The 20,023-nt window shown below is 35.5% G+C and overlaps 1 protein-coding gene across 2 annotated transcripts in view; it reads left to right on the top strand.

The window, feature by feature from the left end:
- The window catches only part of SNX13 (sorting nexin 13), a 63,555-nt gene that overhangs the window by 10,047 nt on the left and 33,485 nt on the right, over positions 1-20,023 (top strand). For both annotated transcript variants that reach the window (XM_058032937.1, XM_058032933.1), the window contains exons 2-4: positions 10,724-10,836; positions 15,549-15,651; positions 19,795-19,884. In XM_058032937.1, the coding sequence (XP_057888920.1) occupies positions 10,724-10,836; positions 15,549-15,651; positions 19,795-19,884 (306 nt within the window). The remainder of the gene's footprint in view (positions 1-10,723; positions 10,837-15,548; positions 15,652-19,794; positions 19,885-20,023) is intronic.

Here is a 20,023-nt window from a genome sequence, read left to right as displayed (position 1 = left end):
CTGCAAGCAGGAGTCCAAACTGAAACTAGTTCAGGGTGCTGGCACTGACTGAGGTCTTGGAATTTAAAGAACAAAACAAATCTGTCAAAATAGTAAAATCCATGAACACAGTTGTTGGTAGCTGTTTCTTCAGAACCCAGTGTTTAGGCAGTGGATGCCCTTTATTATTTTGGTGGTAAGAGTCTAGAGACGACTTGTTTATGTTTGAAGACAAAGGTGAGCACCAGGGAGAGGAGGGAGGGGGTAATACTTTAAAAATAGTGTTAGTTCTCAGTCACATAAAAGGGGGTCAGAATGTTAATTAGGTGTAGCACAAGCTTTCTAAATCTACCCTTCTCTTGGTGGCAAGTGTAGCCAGTGTGTGGCTTCATAATATAGATATATTTTATTTTGGCACAAAATCCTTTGTGGTGGAATTGGATTTTGTCCATTGGTTTCCAGATGGATTTGTGTTGTAACAGGAAGACCCAAACTGGACCCAGGACTCCAGGGATGGAGAGGAATGGTTCCAGATGGAGAGGAAGGTTCACTTTGTCTCTGCTGGTGACACTTGTGCTGACAGAGAATAGAATGCTGTTGCCACCTTTGCTACAATGGCATGCTGCTGACTTGTGTTCACCTTACAGCCCACCTGTCTTTGTGCAGAGCTGCTTCGCAGAGAGTGGCCCCAGACTGAATTGTGGCCCCGGGTTAGCCCACCCCTTATGCCAACCTGTGCTCGTTCTTGTTGAGCTTGATGAGGTTCCTGTCAGCCCCTTTCTCCAGCCTGTTGACACACCTCAGAACTCTCCAGTGTAGTGAGTGCTCACCCCACTAAGGGATTCTGTGCACCCTTTTACTGAGAGTTCACTGTGTCACATCACCCACATTGCTCAGGCATCACCAGTCCCCTGTTGATCCGTGAGGGTTCCCACCTGGTCACTGGCTGCACACTGAACTCTGTACTGCTGATCATGTGTTTGCATCTGGCTTTTTTCATTCACCTTTAAATGCACTCATCTGGCCTGTCCCTCACCAACTTAGTGATAAGGGAGCTGTGGGATATTGTGCTAAAGGCAAAGTGCACGTCATCTAAGGCCCCACCCTTGTCCTCAGCATCATTTGTTTCAGCAGAGAAACCACTTGGGTTGGTCAGGCATGATTTGCACTTGGTAAATCTTTTGGTTGTTTGCAACCTTCTTAGGGACTGAGGTGATGCTGCCTGGCATATATTTTTCCTTTTTCCTTGGCCTGGACCTTCTTTCCCGACGATGGTCTTTGGCTGCCAGTACACTCTAAGAAGTCATTTATGGTGGCTTTCTGTTAAATTTTTTTTTTTTTTTTTTTTTTTAAATTCCATGATAGCAATTATAGTACTGTCTTCAGTAAATGTGACATTTTGCATTACAGGTGAGAAACTCAACATGATTTTCCTTTATGAACACTGCATTAATACTTACAGCTTTTTTCCTCCTTTTTAGTAAATTAAAAAAAACCAAACAAAAATACCCAACAAACATTTTTTAGGAGTAGTAAAAAGGATAGGAATGTTTTAACCACAATATTTCATTTCCCAAAATAATTCTGCAACGATAAGGTGGTATGACTGTATTTAGAGACAACAGCCTTTATGACTAGAGACTATGAGTGGAAATAAATTTTCAATCTTGTTGAGTATGTTTGTTATTGGAGGATTCCTAGCAATTATGATAGATAATGTGAATTGGCTTCTTCCACTTGTATTCTTTCAGATTTATAACCTGACCTAATAAGGCAAGTAGAATCAATCTTTATATTTAGTACAGTCCTTGATAAAAATATTCTAAAGTTATGTTTTCAGCTTAGTATTTTTAAAGTAACTTTTTCATCTAGACGAGGAATGTTGCGTATTTGGGATGTATTAAATTTTGGTATGTACTGGCAAAGAATTCTGTGACCAAAGTAGTTGCACGTTAACTTTAGTGGAATAATGCTGAAAATTTTGCTGCAAATAGCAACATAATATTACCAAATGGGTTAAAGAACTTAACAAAACTCTTTGATGACTAGTTTTATAGCCTGATGAAGCCAGAGTACTAAAAGGTCGATCAGAAATTAATTACTATATCTTTCTGCAGTCAACTTACCACAGTACTGGATTTTGTGTGTGTATATATAATATTTGTGTATATGTGAAATATGTATAAACACATATGAAATGTTTAACTCTCAGTAAAAAAAAATCACACATCCTGCAGATATGTATTGAAATGTATGGTTTATCAGTCTGTTTAGAAGAAACTACTGGTTTTAAGGAATTTACTTGAAAATAATTATTTGTTTATTTCTGCTTTCAAGCAAGTCATCAAGTGATAGAAACAAAAATCTTAGTATTTTTGTCAGTATAAAATTTGTAGGTGTTGTCTGCTGTTTGCATGTGATGAGTTGTTTAGGAAAAAGCAAAACAATAAAGTTCAATGACTGCTGCTGCAATGTGCAGTTCCAGAATGTTCCAAATTTTATATAATTTGTCTTATTTGGTACCTTTATGTCCTTGACACTTCTGTATTTGCAAAAACTGTGTGCTTTTACTTCATTTCTATTATAGTGGGATCGTTGTTTAAAGGTAGCGAGATTTTCCAAAGCAGAAACTGTATCTTTTTTGTATTTATTCTTTTTTGAGCTGATTCTATCAATTTAAGACTGCACAAACTGTTTTATACACAGCCACTGCTATGAAATTGTGTGGTATCTCTATAGAAAAAAAGAATGAATTTGTTTTAGGAGAAGTAATCATTGTTCATCAGACCTCTTATAGCCCACCTTTTCCACTTTGTTCTCCCTGTAAAGATCATAGACAATAATGCATTGCCTTTGAAAAGAAGACTCTGTGCAAAATAGTGTTTATATAAGTAATCTTTATATAATTTTTTCAGTAATGGTATAAATTGGGCAAGTGTAACAGAGATTTAAGTTCCAGGAGTAGGCAGATGCTTATTGCTTGGTAGAAGGGATGCTGAGTTGAAATTACCACTACTATGGAAGAACAGCTTAGAACTAAAGAAATTTCTTCTCTGCCTTCCAAAAGCTTAGATCTTAAGGTATGGAGAAACCTTTTTAAAAACGTGTCCCATACAATTGTATCTGTGAGGTCTGCCTGCATGTTTTTATTAGAATCATAAGGAGATAACCACTAGATCTGATTCTTGTGGAGAGAGACTCATTTAATGCATACAGATACATTTCCATACAGATAAATATTAGAAGCTGGAGTGGTAGAAATTGTTCTCAAAGCAAAGCTCATGATTTTTAAAGTTCTTTCAGTGGAAGCAGGTTTCTTTAGCAGTGGAAAAGAAAGGTGAAAAGAGCTTTTAGATAACTCCTTGCTGCAGGAAAGTAAAAAGCTTGAGATGCTGCTTGAGCAGCAGTCACAAATAAAATACGCAATAACATTTTCTTGATTTAGCACATGTGACCTCATTATTTTGAGCCATATAGGAGAACAGGCCTTTGTTTTATTCACCTGCTAAAGATTTTGGAGGCTTCCCTCTCTCTCCCCTTTGCCACTATTTTGCACCAGAAAAACTTCAAGTAGATATAATCTGTTTATCCAGAGGCTGGATGTAGAACAGTCTAGATTATCTCATTGGCTTGCATTCAAGATGGAGTTAGAGGGATTACTTTATTCTCTCACTTTACATCACCTTAGGCAATCCTGTCAAGCCTGGCCCTGTTTCAATCACTTAAGGGGAGCCAAAATGCTTTTATCTTTTTGTCTTGCTTTCTGTCCAAATAAATAAATTAGCTTGGATACAAGTCAATATGGATTGTTACAAAGGAAAAGGATCACTTCCTTGGAATTTGTATTAAAGATGAGTTTGTCACTTTCATGTTCAAGAAAGTAGCAGAAATTGGGGCTTGCATCTCTTATTTCCCATTGCTATCCAAGATGCTCAAGTGCTTCTTTTAAATGTGACCAAAATTCCATATCCTTTAACTAGAACATGATTCAGATTGGCTTTTGATGCAAACATGTTATCAGAAAGAGTGTGTATCTGTGAAGGTAGCCTCTTTATTTTTCACAGAAAATTAAGTACTTGGGCAGCTCAAAAAAAGGTTACAGGAACAAAACTTTCTGTCCCTTGCTGATACTTCTGCTACTTAATAAAGTAACTGTTAGCACTGGAAATAAAGGGTAGTAAAATGAAGGTCAGTTCACATTTAACATTTTGCTTCCGAATTTCATGTAATGATGAGCAATGGTGGCAAAGCCAGGCATAAGAGAGGAGGAAAAAATAATCTTGACTCTTGACTGTTCACTTGAGAAGAAAATATGACACTGAAAATATTTATCATTTCTTCTAGAACTCTAAGTGTTAAACAGAAAATTGGTCTTTTTCTTGCAAAAACCCCAGTTGTATAAAAATATGGAACATAATGTTTTTAGTTATATTACAAGTTGTATAGTAATATTCTGATTATTGCAAACAGTAAAGTTTTAGTAAGAGAATTTGTTGTTCTCTGGATAAATAGTAAAATTGAAGTAATGTGCACAATAACTTTTAATCTTGCTAGTTACACACTGTAATGTTGCATATTTAACAAAAGTGTTAGCATGTATTTTCATTTAAATGTTTGCACTCCTGAAAATGAGCTTCAGCAATAACTGCAGTAATAGTGAATACAAATGAAAAATTGTCACCTCTCCGGGATATTAGAGCCTAATCTGTTGGCTGCCTTGAATAGCCTCGGGGAGAGTAGGGAACCATGATCCCAAAAGCTTTGCTGTTTCATGCAGTGTGAGGAACAGCAGGAAAACCCAAACTCAGAACAGTTAGACATGATTGTGTTTGAATTAATGCAACTGTTAAGTAATTAAGCCATTTGACATCCAAAGTGTGTGTTAGGGGGAGAAGGGGAGGTGAGGTAGAGAGGGGACAGATGGACTCTTGCTTGCAGCAGAGTTTCCAGCCTCTGTAACCGTGAGGGACCAGTGGGAATGCTGCACTTACCTAGAAAAAACTGCTTTGGCCAAACTTCTTAACTCTTAACATTAGTTAACATTTCCTTTATTTATTTAAAATATTTTAGTGTATATTTATATGCTTTATTTTTAAAGTATATTTTAAGCTTTCTTTGGGAAAAAATCCAAAACAGTCTAAACTTAGAACAATAAAAGCAAAATAGACTATGTAAAATCCTTTAAATTTTTTTTTTTAAATCCCAAGAGTTTCTTTGGGAGTACTGCAGTAAATTATTGTATAGGTTCACCACAATTATTTTTCCATAGTATGCAGTAGGAGTGGAGTTTAGGGTGTTTTTTTTCCTTTGCGCTTTTGGGCTAAGGAAGGAAAAGGGCAAAAGGATAAGAAGAAAAAGGTTAAAAAAGACCTTTAGTGCTGTTAGGAAATCATTATATGCAAAAGTCAAAACCATGTTGACATATATTTTAGATGATTGCTTTAAGTTTGGCAGATAGGAGAATGTAACTACAAAGTTGTTAATGGTTTATTTCAAAATTGTTAAATATTTCTCTGAGTGGTGTAATGTAACAATTTCATTGCACTGAAATTGGCACTCTGGTTGGTACAGCTTTCCAATTTTACCTGTCATACTAGTGAAAGAGACAGTAATTTGAAACCTAAAATAATCTTTTTAATCACTTGACAAAAGTGACACTCACCTTAATTATAGAAAGGTTTATATGTGAACATGTTCCATTTGCACTCAAAATGGAAGTCAAATTAAAAGGCAGATGTGTGGAATTAACAAAATTAAACTTGACATCTACTGTAAATGCAATCCCTGACAATTTTTTTAATGTGAGCCCAGAAGAGTCATTAAAAAAAACAAAAACAAAACCCCAAATAATTTAAACTACTGAAACGGCAAAAGATAGTTTATCAGTGTCTGTTAGAAACAGGTCAGTTACTGTAACTTTAAAAATATTAATGGAAAAATGTAATTTGATCAACAAGACTGAAAGAATTGTGAACAAAGAAACATGCTTTTGTTTTTAAATGTTGCTGTTCTTTCAAAGCTCACATTGTTCTGTTGTGACCATTAAATGTGAAAACAATCACAAATTATAATCTTCCGAAGTGGAATCAGTCTTTTGGATGCCAATGTAAGATTTAAATTGTCTTCTGCCTCAGCTTTAATAAGTTTGACAAGCAGATGATTCCAGAGCCCTGCCTTCTTGTATGGCATGCGAACTGTGTCTCCAAACTTGAAGCCACAATTCCCATCCAGTGTGTGCTGGAATTGTGAAGAGAGAGAAGTGCCTTCAACAGGAGCTTCTCACTGGAGTAGGAGGGTGGTGGCACCCAGAGCTGCATGGATGGAGATGCTTGTCCTCTGTTCAGTGGCAGAGGAGGCTAGGAAGAACCTGTCATCTGAACTTGTGGAGTAACACTTGTTTTGCCCTAAACCTAAGGTAGCACTGCCACTTGCAAGCTAGAGTTGACAGCGCTAGCTCAAATCCAGACAACAAATTTACATTACCTTGGTGAATCATTTCTAGAGAAAGAGGTGTCAAGACCGAAGATCTTGCTTAAAAATGGGTGAGGGGCAAAGGTCTGAAAGATTGTCAGATGGATTAAGCAAATAAAAAACCTGTTGAAGGCACTTTTTAGTAAGACGTAGTTTTGTTTGTTTCTGGAATAAATAATTTCTAGAAACTTCTGTTTGAATAGTCATGTTAAGTGATGTAATCAGTCTTAGCTCAGCACTACTAGCCATAATGGCATGCAGCTTTAACCATCAAATTATTGCCTTGATTAGGAAGCAGAAACTAAATAAAGAAAAAGAAAATATGCATAAGAAAGCAAATTCTTTATGTACTACTTTAGTACTTGGCTGTATACTGTGGAAAAACCATTCAGTGTGAAAAATGAACAAAACCTAGTTAAAAAAAAAAAAAAAAAACAACAAGCAGATGTCATTGAGGTGGCTGGTTTTTTAGCTGTAAAAGCTGAATCAAGCACATATGAATTTTCACCTTTTTATGTTTTCTGATGAGCCTCTGCAGTGTACTGTACTGGAGCTTACAGACACCCCTGTACTTCAGCTGCAGTTTATTTTGCTGAAGCAACTCCAACTGTGGAAAGAAAAGTTACTGTGTGTGACCACAATGCTGCATTAACCCATTATATATATATATAAATATATATATGGCCTTGGTAATATTGTGCAGAAGTCTTTGCAAATTCTTATACTTGAAAGCTAGGAAGTGATGATGGTGAGACAAACATTGAGTATCTGTAGTAGTGGTAAGCAAAAGGCAAAAGTGGCTAAAACTGATGAAGTGGAGCAGCTGCTGACATGGAATAAACATCCTTTACCCATGTGTATGCACACAGTATATACCCAGCCATGCCTACCACAGCACTAAGGCCTGTGTATCTCTTCAGGCTTTAGGTAACTGTCCCTAATTCCTTGAAAGTCAGTGAACAGCACTGTGCCAGGTCAGCTGGGAAATTTGCCCTGCCAATATAGGGCAGCTTGGCTTCTATTAAAGGGTCTGGATAGCTGTGACTTAAGCACCAGCAGTCACACCATTTGTTCAGAAGACTGGTTTGTTCTTTGTGTCAGGGGTGGTAAGCATTCACCCTGCAACTAACTTTAGTATGACTAACAGAGCTTCACTAAATCTGTAAATCTTCTAAAAATTAACATTAGAAATAGAATTTGGAAATAAGCTGTGAGTGAGATTTGAATTTGAATACCTGAACTATTTTCATACTGACCAGCTGTAAAGTCATATCTGTGTACCATTTTATTCAAAAACAGTTGGGTTTTATGTATAAAGAGCTTTTAAGTTGTCATTTTTTTCCCTAGGAGTCTTACTGCTGAAGTCTCTTCAAGAAGTGTGGAGTCAGGGAAAGTTTTGTTTACAGTCAGCAGAAAGGGTACCATCCTGATGATTTAATCCCTTTGAATGTCTCAAAATCCTTAAGACTATAAAGCACTCATTAGAATATACAAGCATTGGGCCAGTATCTGTTGTGCTTCCTGCAGTGTACCAAGTTGTACGATTTTTAAGAAATCCTATTAAAATACCAAATGAGATTTGAATCTCTGTACCCATATGCTAAATTGCAAAACTGGAGCATAGGACAAAAGGTCACTGTTTTATTTATTGGAGTTATAGAGCTTTCTTTGTTAATTATGCATTCATCCAACTCTGACTATACATCCATCTAGTTTAATTAAGTCATTTACAGTGCTTATCCCATATTTAGAACTTAAACTTTTTTGAATGATGTGATTAAGCATAATGAAATAATAAGACCATCATTAAATGCTATCTTCTGTGTGCATATCTTCTTTATCATGCTTGTAATGCTCTGCAGAAGTTTTAAAATTTCTGAGGGTATGAATATGCTGAATCTTCTTTTTGTATTGAATGTAGATGTGCAATGGGAGCTCATATTTTAGTTAATTCTTGCATTTGCCATGGTTTTTTGTTTCTTTTTTTCAACTAGAGAAAAGTGTGTCTTTTTTTCAACTAGAGAAAAGAATGGTTTGGGTTGGGAAGGACCTTAAAGATCATGTAGTTCCAACACCCCCTCCATGTAACAGAAATACTTTCTGCTAGACCAGGTTGCTCAAAGCCCCAAGCAGCCTGGCCTTGAGCACTGTCAGGGTTGGGGCATCCACAGCTTCTCTGGGCAGCCTCAGCCCAGAGTGCACTCAGCAGTGCTCACCATCACCTTATATCTAATCTAAACTTAGTCTCTGTTTGAAGCCATTCCCCCTTGTTCTGTCACTACATGCCTTGTGAATAGTTTCTCTCTTTCTTATGGGCTCTCTTCATGAACTGGAAGCCACAATTATCTACTGCACTTACTTAATATGAATCAACAAAACAACAAAATCTTCTACTCAGTTGTGATTTTAGTAGTGTGGATTTTGTGGTTTATATTATCTATTGAAGCAATTCCTCAGCATAAAGAGAATTTAATAACTTGCAATGCATTTTTCTTAATTGCTGCACTTTAATTACACTCATCTACATATTTGTATGTTTAATTTTTCCCAGCCTCAAACACTCAGAACAAAGCCAGTACAACTCGTATCTCCTGCTAAGAAAGTTCAGCTAGGAAGAAAATAGAATTTCATCTTAAGGTTCCATTAAACTTTCAACTAGGAAGAATTAAATAATTCTGATTATTACAGTTTAGATCTGTGAAAGTCTCCTCAGAGCTGTGCTTTTGCTTTTTGATCTTGCTCTCAAAAAATAATCAAAGCTGCTTTATATAGGAGCCTTAATTTATATTCTTTTTTATTTTCTATAGGATTTTAAAAACTTTTTCAAAAAAAGTTGATTTTTTTTTTTAATCCTATGCCTAAAATTAAAAGATGAAATCTAAATAGTTCCTTGAGAGAAATGAGTTGTAGCTCCTTCATATTAAAAGCTAAAAAAGGGCTCTCTGCAAATCTGGTGTTCAAACTCTGTTTGTTTTCTAAATGTCAAACCGCAAGACGAGTTTATTTAAATACTTTCTTAGTGTTACTTGTTGACACAGTTTTCTGAGTTCCCATCAGGGTGTCATTTGATCACTGTTAGGAAAGGTGTAAATTAGACAACAGCAGCAACCAAGAAAAAAATATTGAGAACCTTAGAGCTGGAACAGTTTGGGTGGCCTATAAATACTTGTCATCATTGTGTTTCACACTCTTGGGTCTTGGCTGAAGCATGCTTTCCATATTGAACTAGAGACTAGATTGAATTAAATTTATATAAGCTTTGTTGACTGCATTGCAGCATTGTGATGGTCTAAAAACTGTTGTCACTCAGATAGTCAGGTTTTCACTGCCTTGAATTTTTAGATGACCATGCATGTGTGTACAGGTATGTACAGGCCCACATCTGTCTGTATAGATAGATAGATCAAGTATGTGTGTATACATGGGTATATGTAAATGCACTCACACTATAACCTGTAACTGAAATCTTGCTGCTTTTTTGTACTCCTGGTGGCTGCCAGTGCAGGTGGAGTTTTGCCTGCTGCATTTATGCCAGACATCAACCCCCAAAATCCCATCAGTCCCACATGTGCTCTGAGTTTAACTTCTTCATGGGCTTTTCAAAGAACCCTTGCCTCCCTTCCACTGCCCAGGTATCAGTTGCTGAAGTTTCCCTCCCTTTCATTTATGTGGAAAAGTATACTTGTGCTAGTTATTTGGTGCACTCATTGACCCGCCTGTGGCTTGACTGGAGAAAGGGATGCCTTTTTAGTCTTGCACCTTGTTTGATCTAGGGAGGAAACAGTGTTGCTTGGTTGTAGAAAATAACATGTTTAGATGTATAAAACAAAGCTGTATTGTCTCTTCCTGTTCTATCACAAAGTCTGCTTTTTCCTGGGAGATGGTGGAGAACTTTTCTCACGGTGGGGATAGGGGAAGAAGTGAGGAGGAAGGGATCTCAAGAAAAAAAAATGCACTAAAGGAGAATAGAAAAGAAAAAGGTGGCACCTTAAAGGATGATAGTTTTATCTGAAATAAGAGATAAGGAACAGTATTTGAAAGAAAAATGCTCTAATGTTGACTAAGCTGGATTAGTGGCCCACAATATAATGGGGGACATATATGATAGCAATATACTCTTAAAAACAAGGGTAATTTTTTATTTCATCAAAACAAAGCTTGTATCTGGTTAAAATGTATCAAACATTATAGAAATGACAAGTATTGCTCTGGAGACTTAAAGTTGTATGAATATAATATTAATTATTGCTTTTCTGTATGTTCTTGTTTACAGACCAGTCTTTACACATGGGGATGGGGAAGTCTTGGCCTTGTGCTTTTTCTAGTAACTTTTGGACCCTTCGCTATATTTTACTTTGCATTTTATATCCTCTGCTTTGTGGGTGGGTAAGTATATTACTTAGTGTTTTGTTTAATTTGCTGTGAAAGTAAAATTTTAATGGGTGTGTTAGCAAAGAGCTTGCTCTGAACATCTGAAGTGGCTTTATGTAATTAATGTTTCCCCATTTGAGCACTTCTTTATGAGCGAAATTTTTGTAATTGAAATCCCAATTTAGCCATTTTTAGTGGATGTTAGAGGACAAATGCTCACATAAAAACAGTGGTAAATTCAGTTCATACTTTTTATTAGTGTCAGTTCTTTTCCCAGGTACTTCTATGTACTTACGTTTCCTTTTCTATCACAATCTCATTTTCCTATCTAAGGCACTTGATTAATGGGAATGGATGCTGTCCTCTGTGTGTGGAAATAATGCTACACTTTGAACAAGTTGATCAGTTCATCAGCTGTAGACTTTTCTTATGTTAACTATATAGGCAGGAAGGGAGCAAATGTGAAGTTTAGCACCATTATTACATTGTATATTATGATGTTTGCCTTGTGACCATTAAAACATTTTTAATGGCAAGTTAGAATGGCTTAGTGGGATATTCTTTTTACCTTCTTGTTTGATGCCATACAGAATGTATGTATATTCCTGTATATCTCATAAAAACGTAATAGAGTGTAGTAGCTAGAATGACAACTGCTACACTTGGTTTTCAACTGTATTAGGCTTGGTATTTCATCTCTGAGAAATCAGAATAGTCAGTCTGTTAGAAAAAGGATTTAGTTAAGGTAAAATTAACTTGAAGGAAATACGTTTATCTTGTTAAGTCTTGATACAGGTGTGGTTTGCATGTTTTGTACCTGTTTGTCCAGGGAAAAAGTCAGAGTTTGTCCAAAGGGCAAGAGTGCATCTGCTTGCTGTTTTGTCTTTCCACTTCTTTAGTACTTGCAGTATGGAAAATGACATGGTGTATAATAATTTCTTAAGACATTATCCTTCATTCTTGCATAGTTTCAGTTGTTTGGTTTTTCAAAGCTAACAGTCAAAGCAGGGTCTCAGAGCATGTCTGAAGTCAGCCACAGTTTGGCACCATTAAACTGCATGTGGTGCCTGAGCCCTTTCATTCTCAAGTCAGGTCTCATATCTCTGCTGTGGTTATTGGGCTGCTTTGATTCATTTTTCTAGCTAGTCAGTAAACATTGATCTTGTTAAGGATAAATTCATCTAGTGGTAGTGTATCTGTTGGAGCAGAGTGTTTACTTACATATATAGATGTGAAGTCTAAGCCCTTGCAGTAGAATGTCATCACTTCATTACTTCATTATATACATCTTGGCTGTGGCTGTGATCTGGCCCTTTTTACACTGTTAATCTTTTTCAGAGTGACACACTTACTTTAACATTCAGCACACGGAACTGTGAGTGCTAAATAGGCCAAATGGGTTTATATCTAAATTATTCTTGCCTGCTTTTTTTGTTTGTTTGTTTGTTTTGGGTTTTTTTTTTGTTTAATTAATTCTCCTGAAGTTTCACAAAATGCTTGGTCATTCTTCTGTTAGAAACAAACAGAAATTGTTCCTTCATAATTTTTGTACTTATAATTAGCAATTATATTTCATCATGTATTTACATTTAGAAAACAAAACTTTAGTTTTCGTTTATGATTATAGTGGTTTGTTCTTTGTGTCAGGGGTGGTAAGCATTCACCCTGCAACTAATTTTAGTATGACTAACATACTAAAGTTATGGGTTTAATATATAAATACATAATTTATATATTATTATTTATATAATAATATATAAATTATGTATTTATATATTATTATAAATACATAATATTTACTGTACACTTCTCTGGAGTAAAATAGCTATTTTGGATGTGGATTTTTTGTGATTGAATTTTTTTATTGAAACTTGAATTTCACACAGTCTTCTAGGTCTTTACATTTTGTTCAAAAAAGAAGTGGCCCGTGTCAAAGCTTTCTGACTCCCAGTAGCTAGAAGTCCAGCTTCTGTCTCATTTTGCAGTTTCAACAGAAGAAAATGCTGAATCACAGCTGATCACAGTCTTAGTATTGGCCTAAGCACTTAAATAATATATCAGTGAGCTGTGCAGGAAGACAATGGTGATGCTGTATCTGTGTCAATGTAATCAATCTGTCTGTACTGTTAAACTCCTATAATATGCTGGTTATTTCTTTTTGATATGCACTCAACTCTGTGATTGCACAGATGACTTGTAGTAAATGTACTATTGTTTTTGGTGTAGATGGAAGAATACTGAAACCATTTGTATATAAGAATAAAAGTTCAAAATCACTATTTCTCTGTATTTCATTTTGTTTCAAGACTGAGTTATAAAATGTTAGCCTTTTTCCATTCAGTGATCATTCACTTAGGGAACTGAGCTCAAAAGCAGGAGGCTAAAGATAGATACTCTTTACTTAACCTGTGTAGAGTATTACAGAGTGGTATTCTTTTTTCTTCTCATTCGAGTACTGGTGTAGACCCCTTTAACTGAGTGCTGAGCCTGTCTGTTACCATCTGCCTTTCCTACTAAGAGTGTTTACTATCTTTTTCCTTCCCTCTTTCAGCCCTAAGGAGGTGAAATAAAAATGATGTGAATTGTGGTTTTGCCAAATATAAAAATTCAAATTTCTTGGAAATTTCAATTGACATTTCTTGAAATCAATTGCTTTGCCATTTAAAAATATTTGCTCTGCCATCAAATCCCATCATTATTGATACTCAGTTACATCCATGTATATGTGACTGTCTGGCTCCATTAATGATTATAACTGCTGACCAAATCAGGAATGGTTCTGTAGCTGCTTTTTGACTTTCACAAAGCATTCAGCTGAGACTGTTACTTTTCAGACTTGAGGGGAAAGTGATAAATCTGTGGTCTTCATTTTTTAAATCTTTTTCCTTTGTTTTGTTGTTAATCTACCCTTGAAAAAGCTGGCCATCCAGTAATCTTTGGGAAAAAAAAATTAAATGAAGCAAAATTCAATCTTTTCCTTTTTCTGGTCTATTCTTTTACAAAAGACTATAGAAGATTTCTCATTCATGTATTGAAAATCCTCTTGATGAATTAAATAAGCATTTACACTAGAAGATTCAGGTTAGCTAACAGATGTCCTGTATGTTTAGGCTATGTATCCTTCTCTAATGCTCACAAGATTATACATTAGAGAATAAAGTGTGTTAGTTTCTGCCAGAAAAGAAGCAGCTCCTAGCATTTCAAGCATAAAACTGATAATACTTCAAGGCATCTAAGAAGATTAGCCTTTTATAAACCATATTGGTGGTATTAGTATTTTTGAATGAGTCATTAACTTTAAAAGTATCAAAATATTTGAGAGAAAACAGAGATATAATCTATAGGTAGTTTTTTCCAAGGCATCATTCTTTTTGAATAAAAGAAGAGAAGTAAGTGGCTGATAGATGTTTGAAGTTAAAGTTGATTTTAGGCCAAGCTTGAGTATACTGTTTTCTTTAAAACACTACTGAAGTTTCTAATAGCCGTCACAGATAATCAAAAGAATATCCAAACTTAAATAATTAAAAACAAACCAAAACATTCGTGAAACTAATACTGTGATTTTTCTAAGCAAGTTCTTATCTGTGAACTCTGATAGGTGTTATGAATTTAAAGTTGCAGGGAGCAGGAGGGCAATTCAACCTGCTTTTATTTCTTACTGTCATATGGCAGGTAAGGATGGCTGTAATGGAATTAGAGTATCCAGTGAATTCCTTTTATACATTGTCAAGTTACTGATAATAATTTGAGTAGCTTTTTTTTCTTTCCCTCTTTCATGGAATTATTGACACAGCTTCTGAATTACTGGGCTTCTGGGAGACTTAAAAAGAATTTTTTTAATTTTGGAAATTAAAACCTTTAAATGGCATATTTTAGCTTGGATAGGATTTTTTCTGTAATCTTCTAAGTGATAGTGTTATATATCAACAGCAATCTATATTAAAAGAACTTTTACTTCAGCACATTTCTGGCCTGGAATAGCTTTCTAAGTTCCCGTGGTCACAAATACTGGTCAGCTGGCCTTTAAATGGAATGCTTTGAAATTTGTGTAAAAAACTGTGTGTGTTTAGCCATCCCAAGATAAATCTATTTCCTTTTTTTCTTTGCTTGCTATTTCAAAGGTGCTTATGCTAGAATTGGGACAGACACTACGTTTTCGTCTATTTCTTAGTAAAGCCAGCTTGACGTTCATGTGTTCTTGTGCCCTAGTGTCATAAGCTGTAAATAAATTCTTGCTGTTCTAGAAGGGTAAGCACAATGTCTAAACATGTGCAGTGGTTAGTTATGCTTGCTGCATCAGTTTATTCCTGGACTGTGGTTTTGTGGCTTACGCTACAGTGGAGCAACCTACAGAGTTGATTTATCCGTAGTGTTGGAGACTCTTGATATAAAAGCAACCAAAGCAACTTCTGTATGTACCCCTTTTCCCAAGTGCTGATATTTGTGAGCACAGGCAGTGTGCCATCACAGCAGGCACACTGTAGCATAGACAATGCTACTTAGATCTCCTGTGTGGGAAATATATCAAGACAGACAGTACAAGACTGGGAAATTTCATACCTAGCTTTGTGTCAGTTATTTTGAGCAACATGTTAGAGTGTGAAAAAGCACAAGAGTAAACAGTGAGGATTATCATGTTTTGTCATTTTGTAACTTTCTGTTAAATATTTTCTAGAGGTGAGAAAATGTGGCTATTGTTGTACCTGGTCTTTGTTTTTCCATTTTAGGGGTTTTGTGGTTACTCTTTTATTTGGAAAAAGCAATTCAGAAAAATACCTTGAGCAGTGTGAACATTCATTTCTCCCTTGTACATCGGTTGGGATCCCTAAGGTAAGGAAGGTTTCCTGGTCTTAACTTACAGATGAGATTTTATAACTTGGTTAGAAATAATCAGTTTTAATGTAAGAATTATGCCCATTTCTCAAGGTAAAAGAGACTGCTTTTATCTTTTGAGTCAGCTGCAATGTGTAAATTAAATGACATATTTTTCCTTTATGAAATACAAGTTTTTAATAAGTTATGGAAAGTTTGGTGAGTGGCCTTTTTGCTTAAGTCTTTTAATATTTTAAAATAAATCTGAAAGTATACTCTAAACTTTAAAGTAAGGCCACTGCTCCAGATGAAAAGTACAAAGGTTAAGGCTGAAAAAAGAAAAGTCAGCAGTCAGTTAATGTTTCTGTTCTGTTAATGAAACCTCATTTTGGATGGCTAAGATTCTTGGTGCTATATAGACTTTAGTGCTTCTGTTATATAGGTTGTTAGTTAATGTCCTGTGTTTTGAGAGCAGATTTAGAGAAGTTTTTCTGTTTTTTAAATTTCCTCTATATGCTGAAACTTTTTTTTATGTTAATGTTGTATTTTGGGTTCAGTATGTATGTACTGGTTGCTTTATGAAAGAATAAAATCTTGTGGAGTTTTTTGTGTACTTTTTGCAAATTCAGTAGTTTGACATCTGATTTGAGTAGGGACTATTGACACAGCACTTTCCTCAACTGACCTGTCTCAACTAATCTCTGGATTTAAGTTTTGTAATACAAAGGTATTTGTTTTTAGCTGACTTACGAAATGCTGTTTGAATTTGTTCACCAAATAAAATCTGTTTGTCTTCTACAATCGTGTTTTCTCTTTTGCCACTGCACTAAAGTAGCATTAACAAGGGTAGGTAAGCTTTGCAGTAGCAGTGCTAGTAGAGATGAGTCCCAGCCAAAACCAAACATGTTGTTTTGTGATTCCTATTTGCTATTTCTGTAATAAATTGCTGCTGACTTGTATGGAAAATAATATTTTAACTTCAATTTTTTTTCATGTTTAAAGTCATTTGGGACCTAAGTGGTCTTGAAGAATGAATATTCTTTCTAGTGGCTGATGTGTATAGATTATACTTTTTCCATGAGCCAAGTACAAGCTGAATTCACCTGAACATGAATTTGTTTTCTGGTAGTCTGAGGAGTAATCTGGTGATATTGGTTCTTTATAAGATGCTCTTTTCATCAGAGTTTTGTTGATAGTTTTGGGGCATTTTTGGTACTTAGAGATTTTCTTTAGGCTAGGATAAATGTTCAAATGCGTGATTTCACAGAAATTAGTAATAATTGAGAGCATCAAAGTTGAGGCTGGATGTAATGTGTAGAATGTACCATACATTGCAACACCAGATCTGGTGCTGATAGGTTTCCTTGATTGCTGCAGGTTATACTTACTAGCAAATATATAGTAAATACCTCACATTAAGGAGAATACTTAAGGTACATTTGATGGAAGATTGTATACCTTTCTACAATTTGTTTGTTTATTTGCTTACATACAAACAAGGAGGCTTAAAAATTAGGCTTAGACTTGCTTTTCATTTTGCAAGTCACATCTAACTTCTGTGTCATGAACCTACAGGATGATGCAATAATGAACTGGCTCTGCATGATATACAGTTGTCTGTAGGCTTGTATTAAAACAATGTTGAGTGAAAGGTAAATTTATAGCCTTCTGAATTTTTAACTTGAATGCTACTTTCAGTTGAAATTACAGTTTCACCCCAACTTCAACAGAAGTATGAAATGTTTGATTATGAATGTTGATGTCTCTAAGCTTTACCCAAAAGACCAAGAGTAGGCTTGGTACAATGTTGCCAAAGTACAGTAAGAAAATAGTGATAACAACTCACAAGCAGTAGTTGTATGTTGGATCCCTACATAGTCTTGAGGTCTCTTTGAGTCAGTGAGTCGTATCCTATGTCACAGATTTGAGGCAGATGTGTAAATGCCCTGTGTCTTGTTCTCTCATGAAACCCTGCAATTGAGGAAATAGTAGGACAGTCTAAATGAGGCATATGTCATATTTGACAGTTAGCTAACAGTGTCAAAGAGGACTTCAAAACTACCCATTAGTGCAGTGAAACAAAAGTCTGAAATAACTCAGTGCAGTTAGATGCTTGTGGAGCCTGGATTTGTTTGTGCTGCATCTCTTTTTGTGGAGTCTGTCTCTTGCCTTCCACCCAGGTGATTCCTCCCTGTTTAAAATGAAGGAAGGAGAGTTGTCAAATGTAATAATAACAAGTGATACCCATTTTTCCTAACCAATGATTTAATACTGGTAGAGTGCATCAGACTAATTGTGAGTGAAGTGACAGTCAAATGGGACAGTTGTCATGTGAGTCGGGTCCTTCCTTTAAGTCTGTCTTCGGTGTCAGCATCTGCAAGGCAGAAGTAAAACCAAAAGTGCTTTCCAAGTGAGACTAGAGTCAGCTGTTGTACCTATAATGGAATAAAAGCACATTCTCTAAAATCTAGATATTTTCAGACATATCAAAAGCAAATTAAATTATACTGCAGGCACTTAAAGTTTTCACTGGAGATAAAGAATATGAAAAATGGTCTAATCTTGTACTTGGCTCTGCTTTGAACAGAAGGTTGGACAAGATGAATTCCTGAAATCCAGGTCAAAACCTGGATCCTGTGAGCATGCGAACATTCAAATTTTTTACCAAGTAATCTTGAATATTTTCTGTGTCCCTCTCTTTCTTGTGCCTGCTGTTGTTTTTACTGCTGTGTTTTTCTCTCTGTTTTTCAAATGTGGTTTTATGCATGCAGTCCTTCAAGATTATTTATTAACAGTTTTGTCTGGTAATTTGTAGTATGCTGTGCATAGTAAAGATGTTTAATTATTTGGCTCTGTATAATTTTGGTGGTTTTGACACAACACAAAAATACTTTGCAAATTCATTAGTGGATTAGTGCAAATTCATTGGTGGAATATGCTAATTGTTTGAATGTGACCCATTCTTATTTGTATTAAAGTAGCATTGAAGGTTCACTTGCCTTGAAAGTTAAAAAATATACAGAACTTTGCAACAAAGTATTTCTGTATTGTGATACAGAGTTGCTTTTATAGGAGGATGATTTTTTTTCTGGCCTCCGGTATTTCACTGCCATTCACTGTTAACTGATTGGAATGAGAGATACTTAGGGCGAGTTTTATTCACATAGAATAAAAACCTTGGATATATGGTTTATAATTCCTTCATTTTTGGTTTTGGCAGTTCTTTTTTTTTCCAATATAGTCATAACTTTCTCTCTAGATCAAAGAAATTACTGGTTTATTTGAACTATAGTGTAAGTTGTTGGGTTGTTATTTCTGTGAAAATAGAGGAGTTTATTGCTGATTGCATTGAAATTTTATAGAAAGACACTGCATTAGTCTACTTGAGAGAAGCACTGATAAAGGGAGTTCTTCTTCAGTATGTCACTTGCCAAAAGTCAGCTCTGATGAGGTCATTCTTGGCCTTAACTGCTTTGAGATGCAAATCCTTCTATAAAGTAATTTCTTTCCCTCCTCATCAATTACTTTCCAAAGGCTCATCTGTTGAGTAGCAATGGTACAAATAAAGTAATTTCTCTTCTGGCATATAGAATAAACCGAGGTGGGTAAAGAAACCAAAAACCCAACTGAAAATTATCTGTCTGAGATTGTACAGTCAAGTTCACAAGCAGGAGGGGAACTGGAGACTTGCACAAAAACTACCTTGTGCTGTTGTTGTGTCTCCCCAATCCCTCCTTTCCTGACCATTTGAGTTTTATTTCCTTCTGATTTAGTAATTTAGCAAACACTTGCTAAATTTAGCAAGAAGTAGGTTTTCAGGAGTTTGTTGTCATTATGTACTATATAGAGAAAAATACAGAAAATATTGCTGCCAAGAGAGGTGGTGGCCCCGTCCCTGGAAACATTCCAGGTCAGGTTGAACAGGGCTCTGAGCAACCTGATGTCGCTCAAGATGTCCCTGATCATTGCAGGGGGGGTTGAACTGGACCTTCCAACCCAACTAATTGTTTGATTCTATGATTATATCTTCTCTATAAATTATAATAATATAGAAAATATATAAAGTCATTAATGGGTGTATACATATATATCATAAGTAGTAGAGCTGTTTTTTAATTAGAGCTAAACCCTACAAAGTTACATTTCCAAATCTCTTTCAAGTGCATAGAAGAAATGAAACGTGAAGCCAGACCTATTAAGATTGACAGAAGACTGACAGGTGCAAATATAATTGATGAGCCTTTACAACAGGTAAGTTCTAACCAGGACTATTTATTTTTTACTTTATTACTTTGAAAGTATTGACTGTGTAATACAGAAGTAGTTGAGTGACAAATAGAATTTCAAAATTTTACCATATATGAGAGTGATAAATGAAAAACCCATGAGA

Source organism: Melospiza georgiana, chromosome 1 (assembly GCF_028018845.1).
Source record: "Melospiza georgiana isolate bMelGeo1 chromosome 1, bMelGeo1.pri, whole genome shotgun sequence".
NCBI lineage: Eukaryota > Metazoa > Chordata > Aves > Passeriformes > Passerellidae > Melospiza > Melospiza georgiana.
Note: the sequence above shows the minus strand (reverse complement) of the source record. Positions and strands in the feature narration are given on the sequence as shown.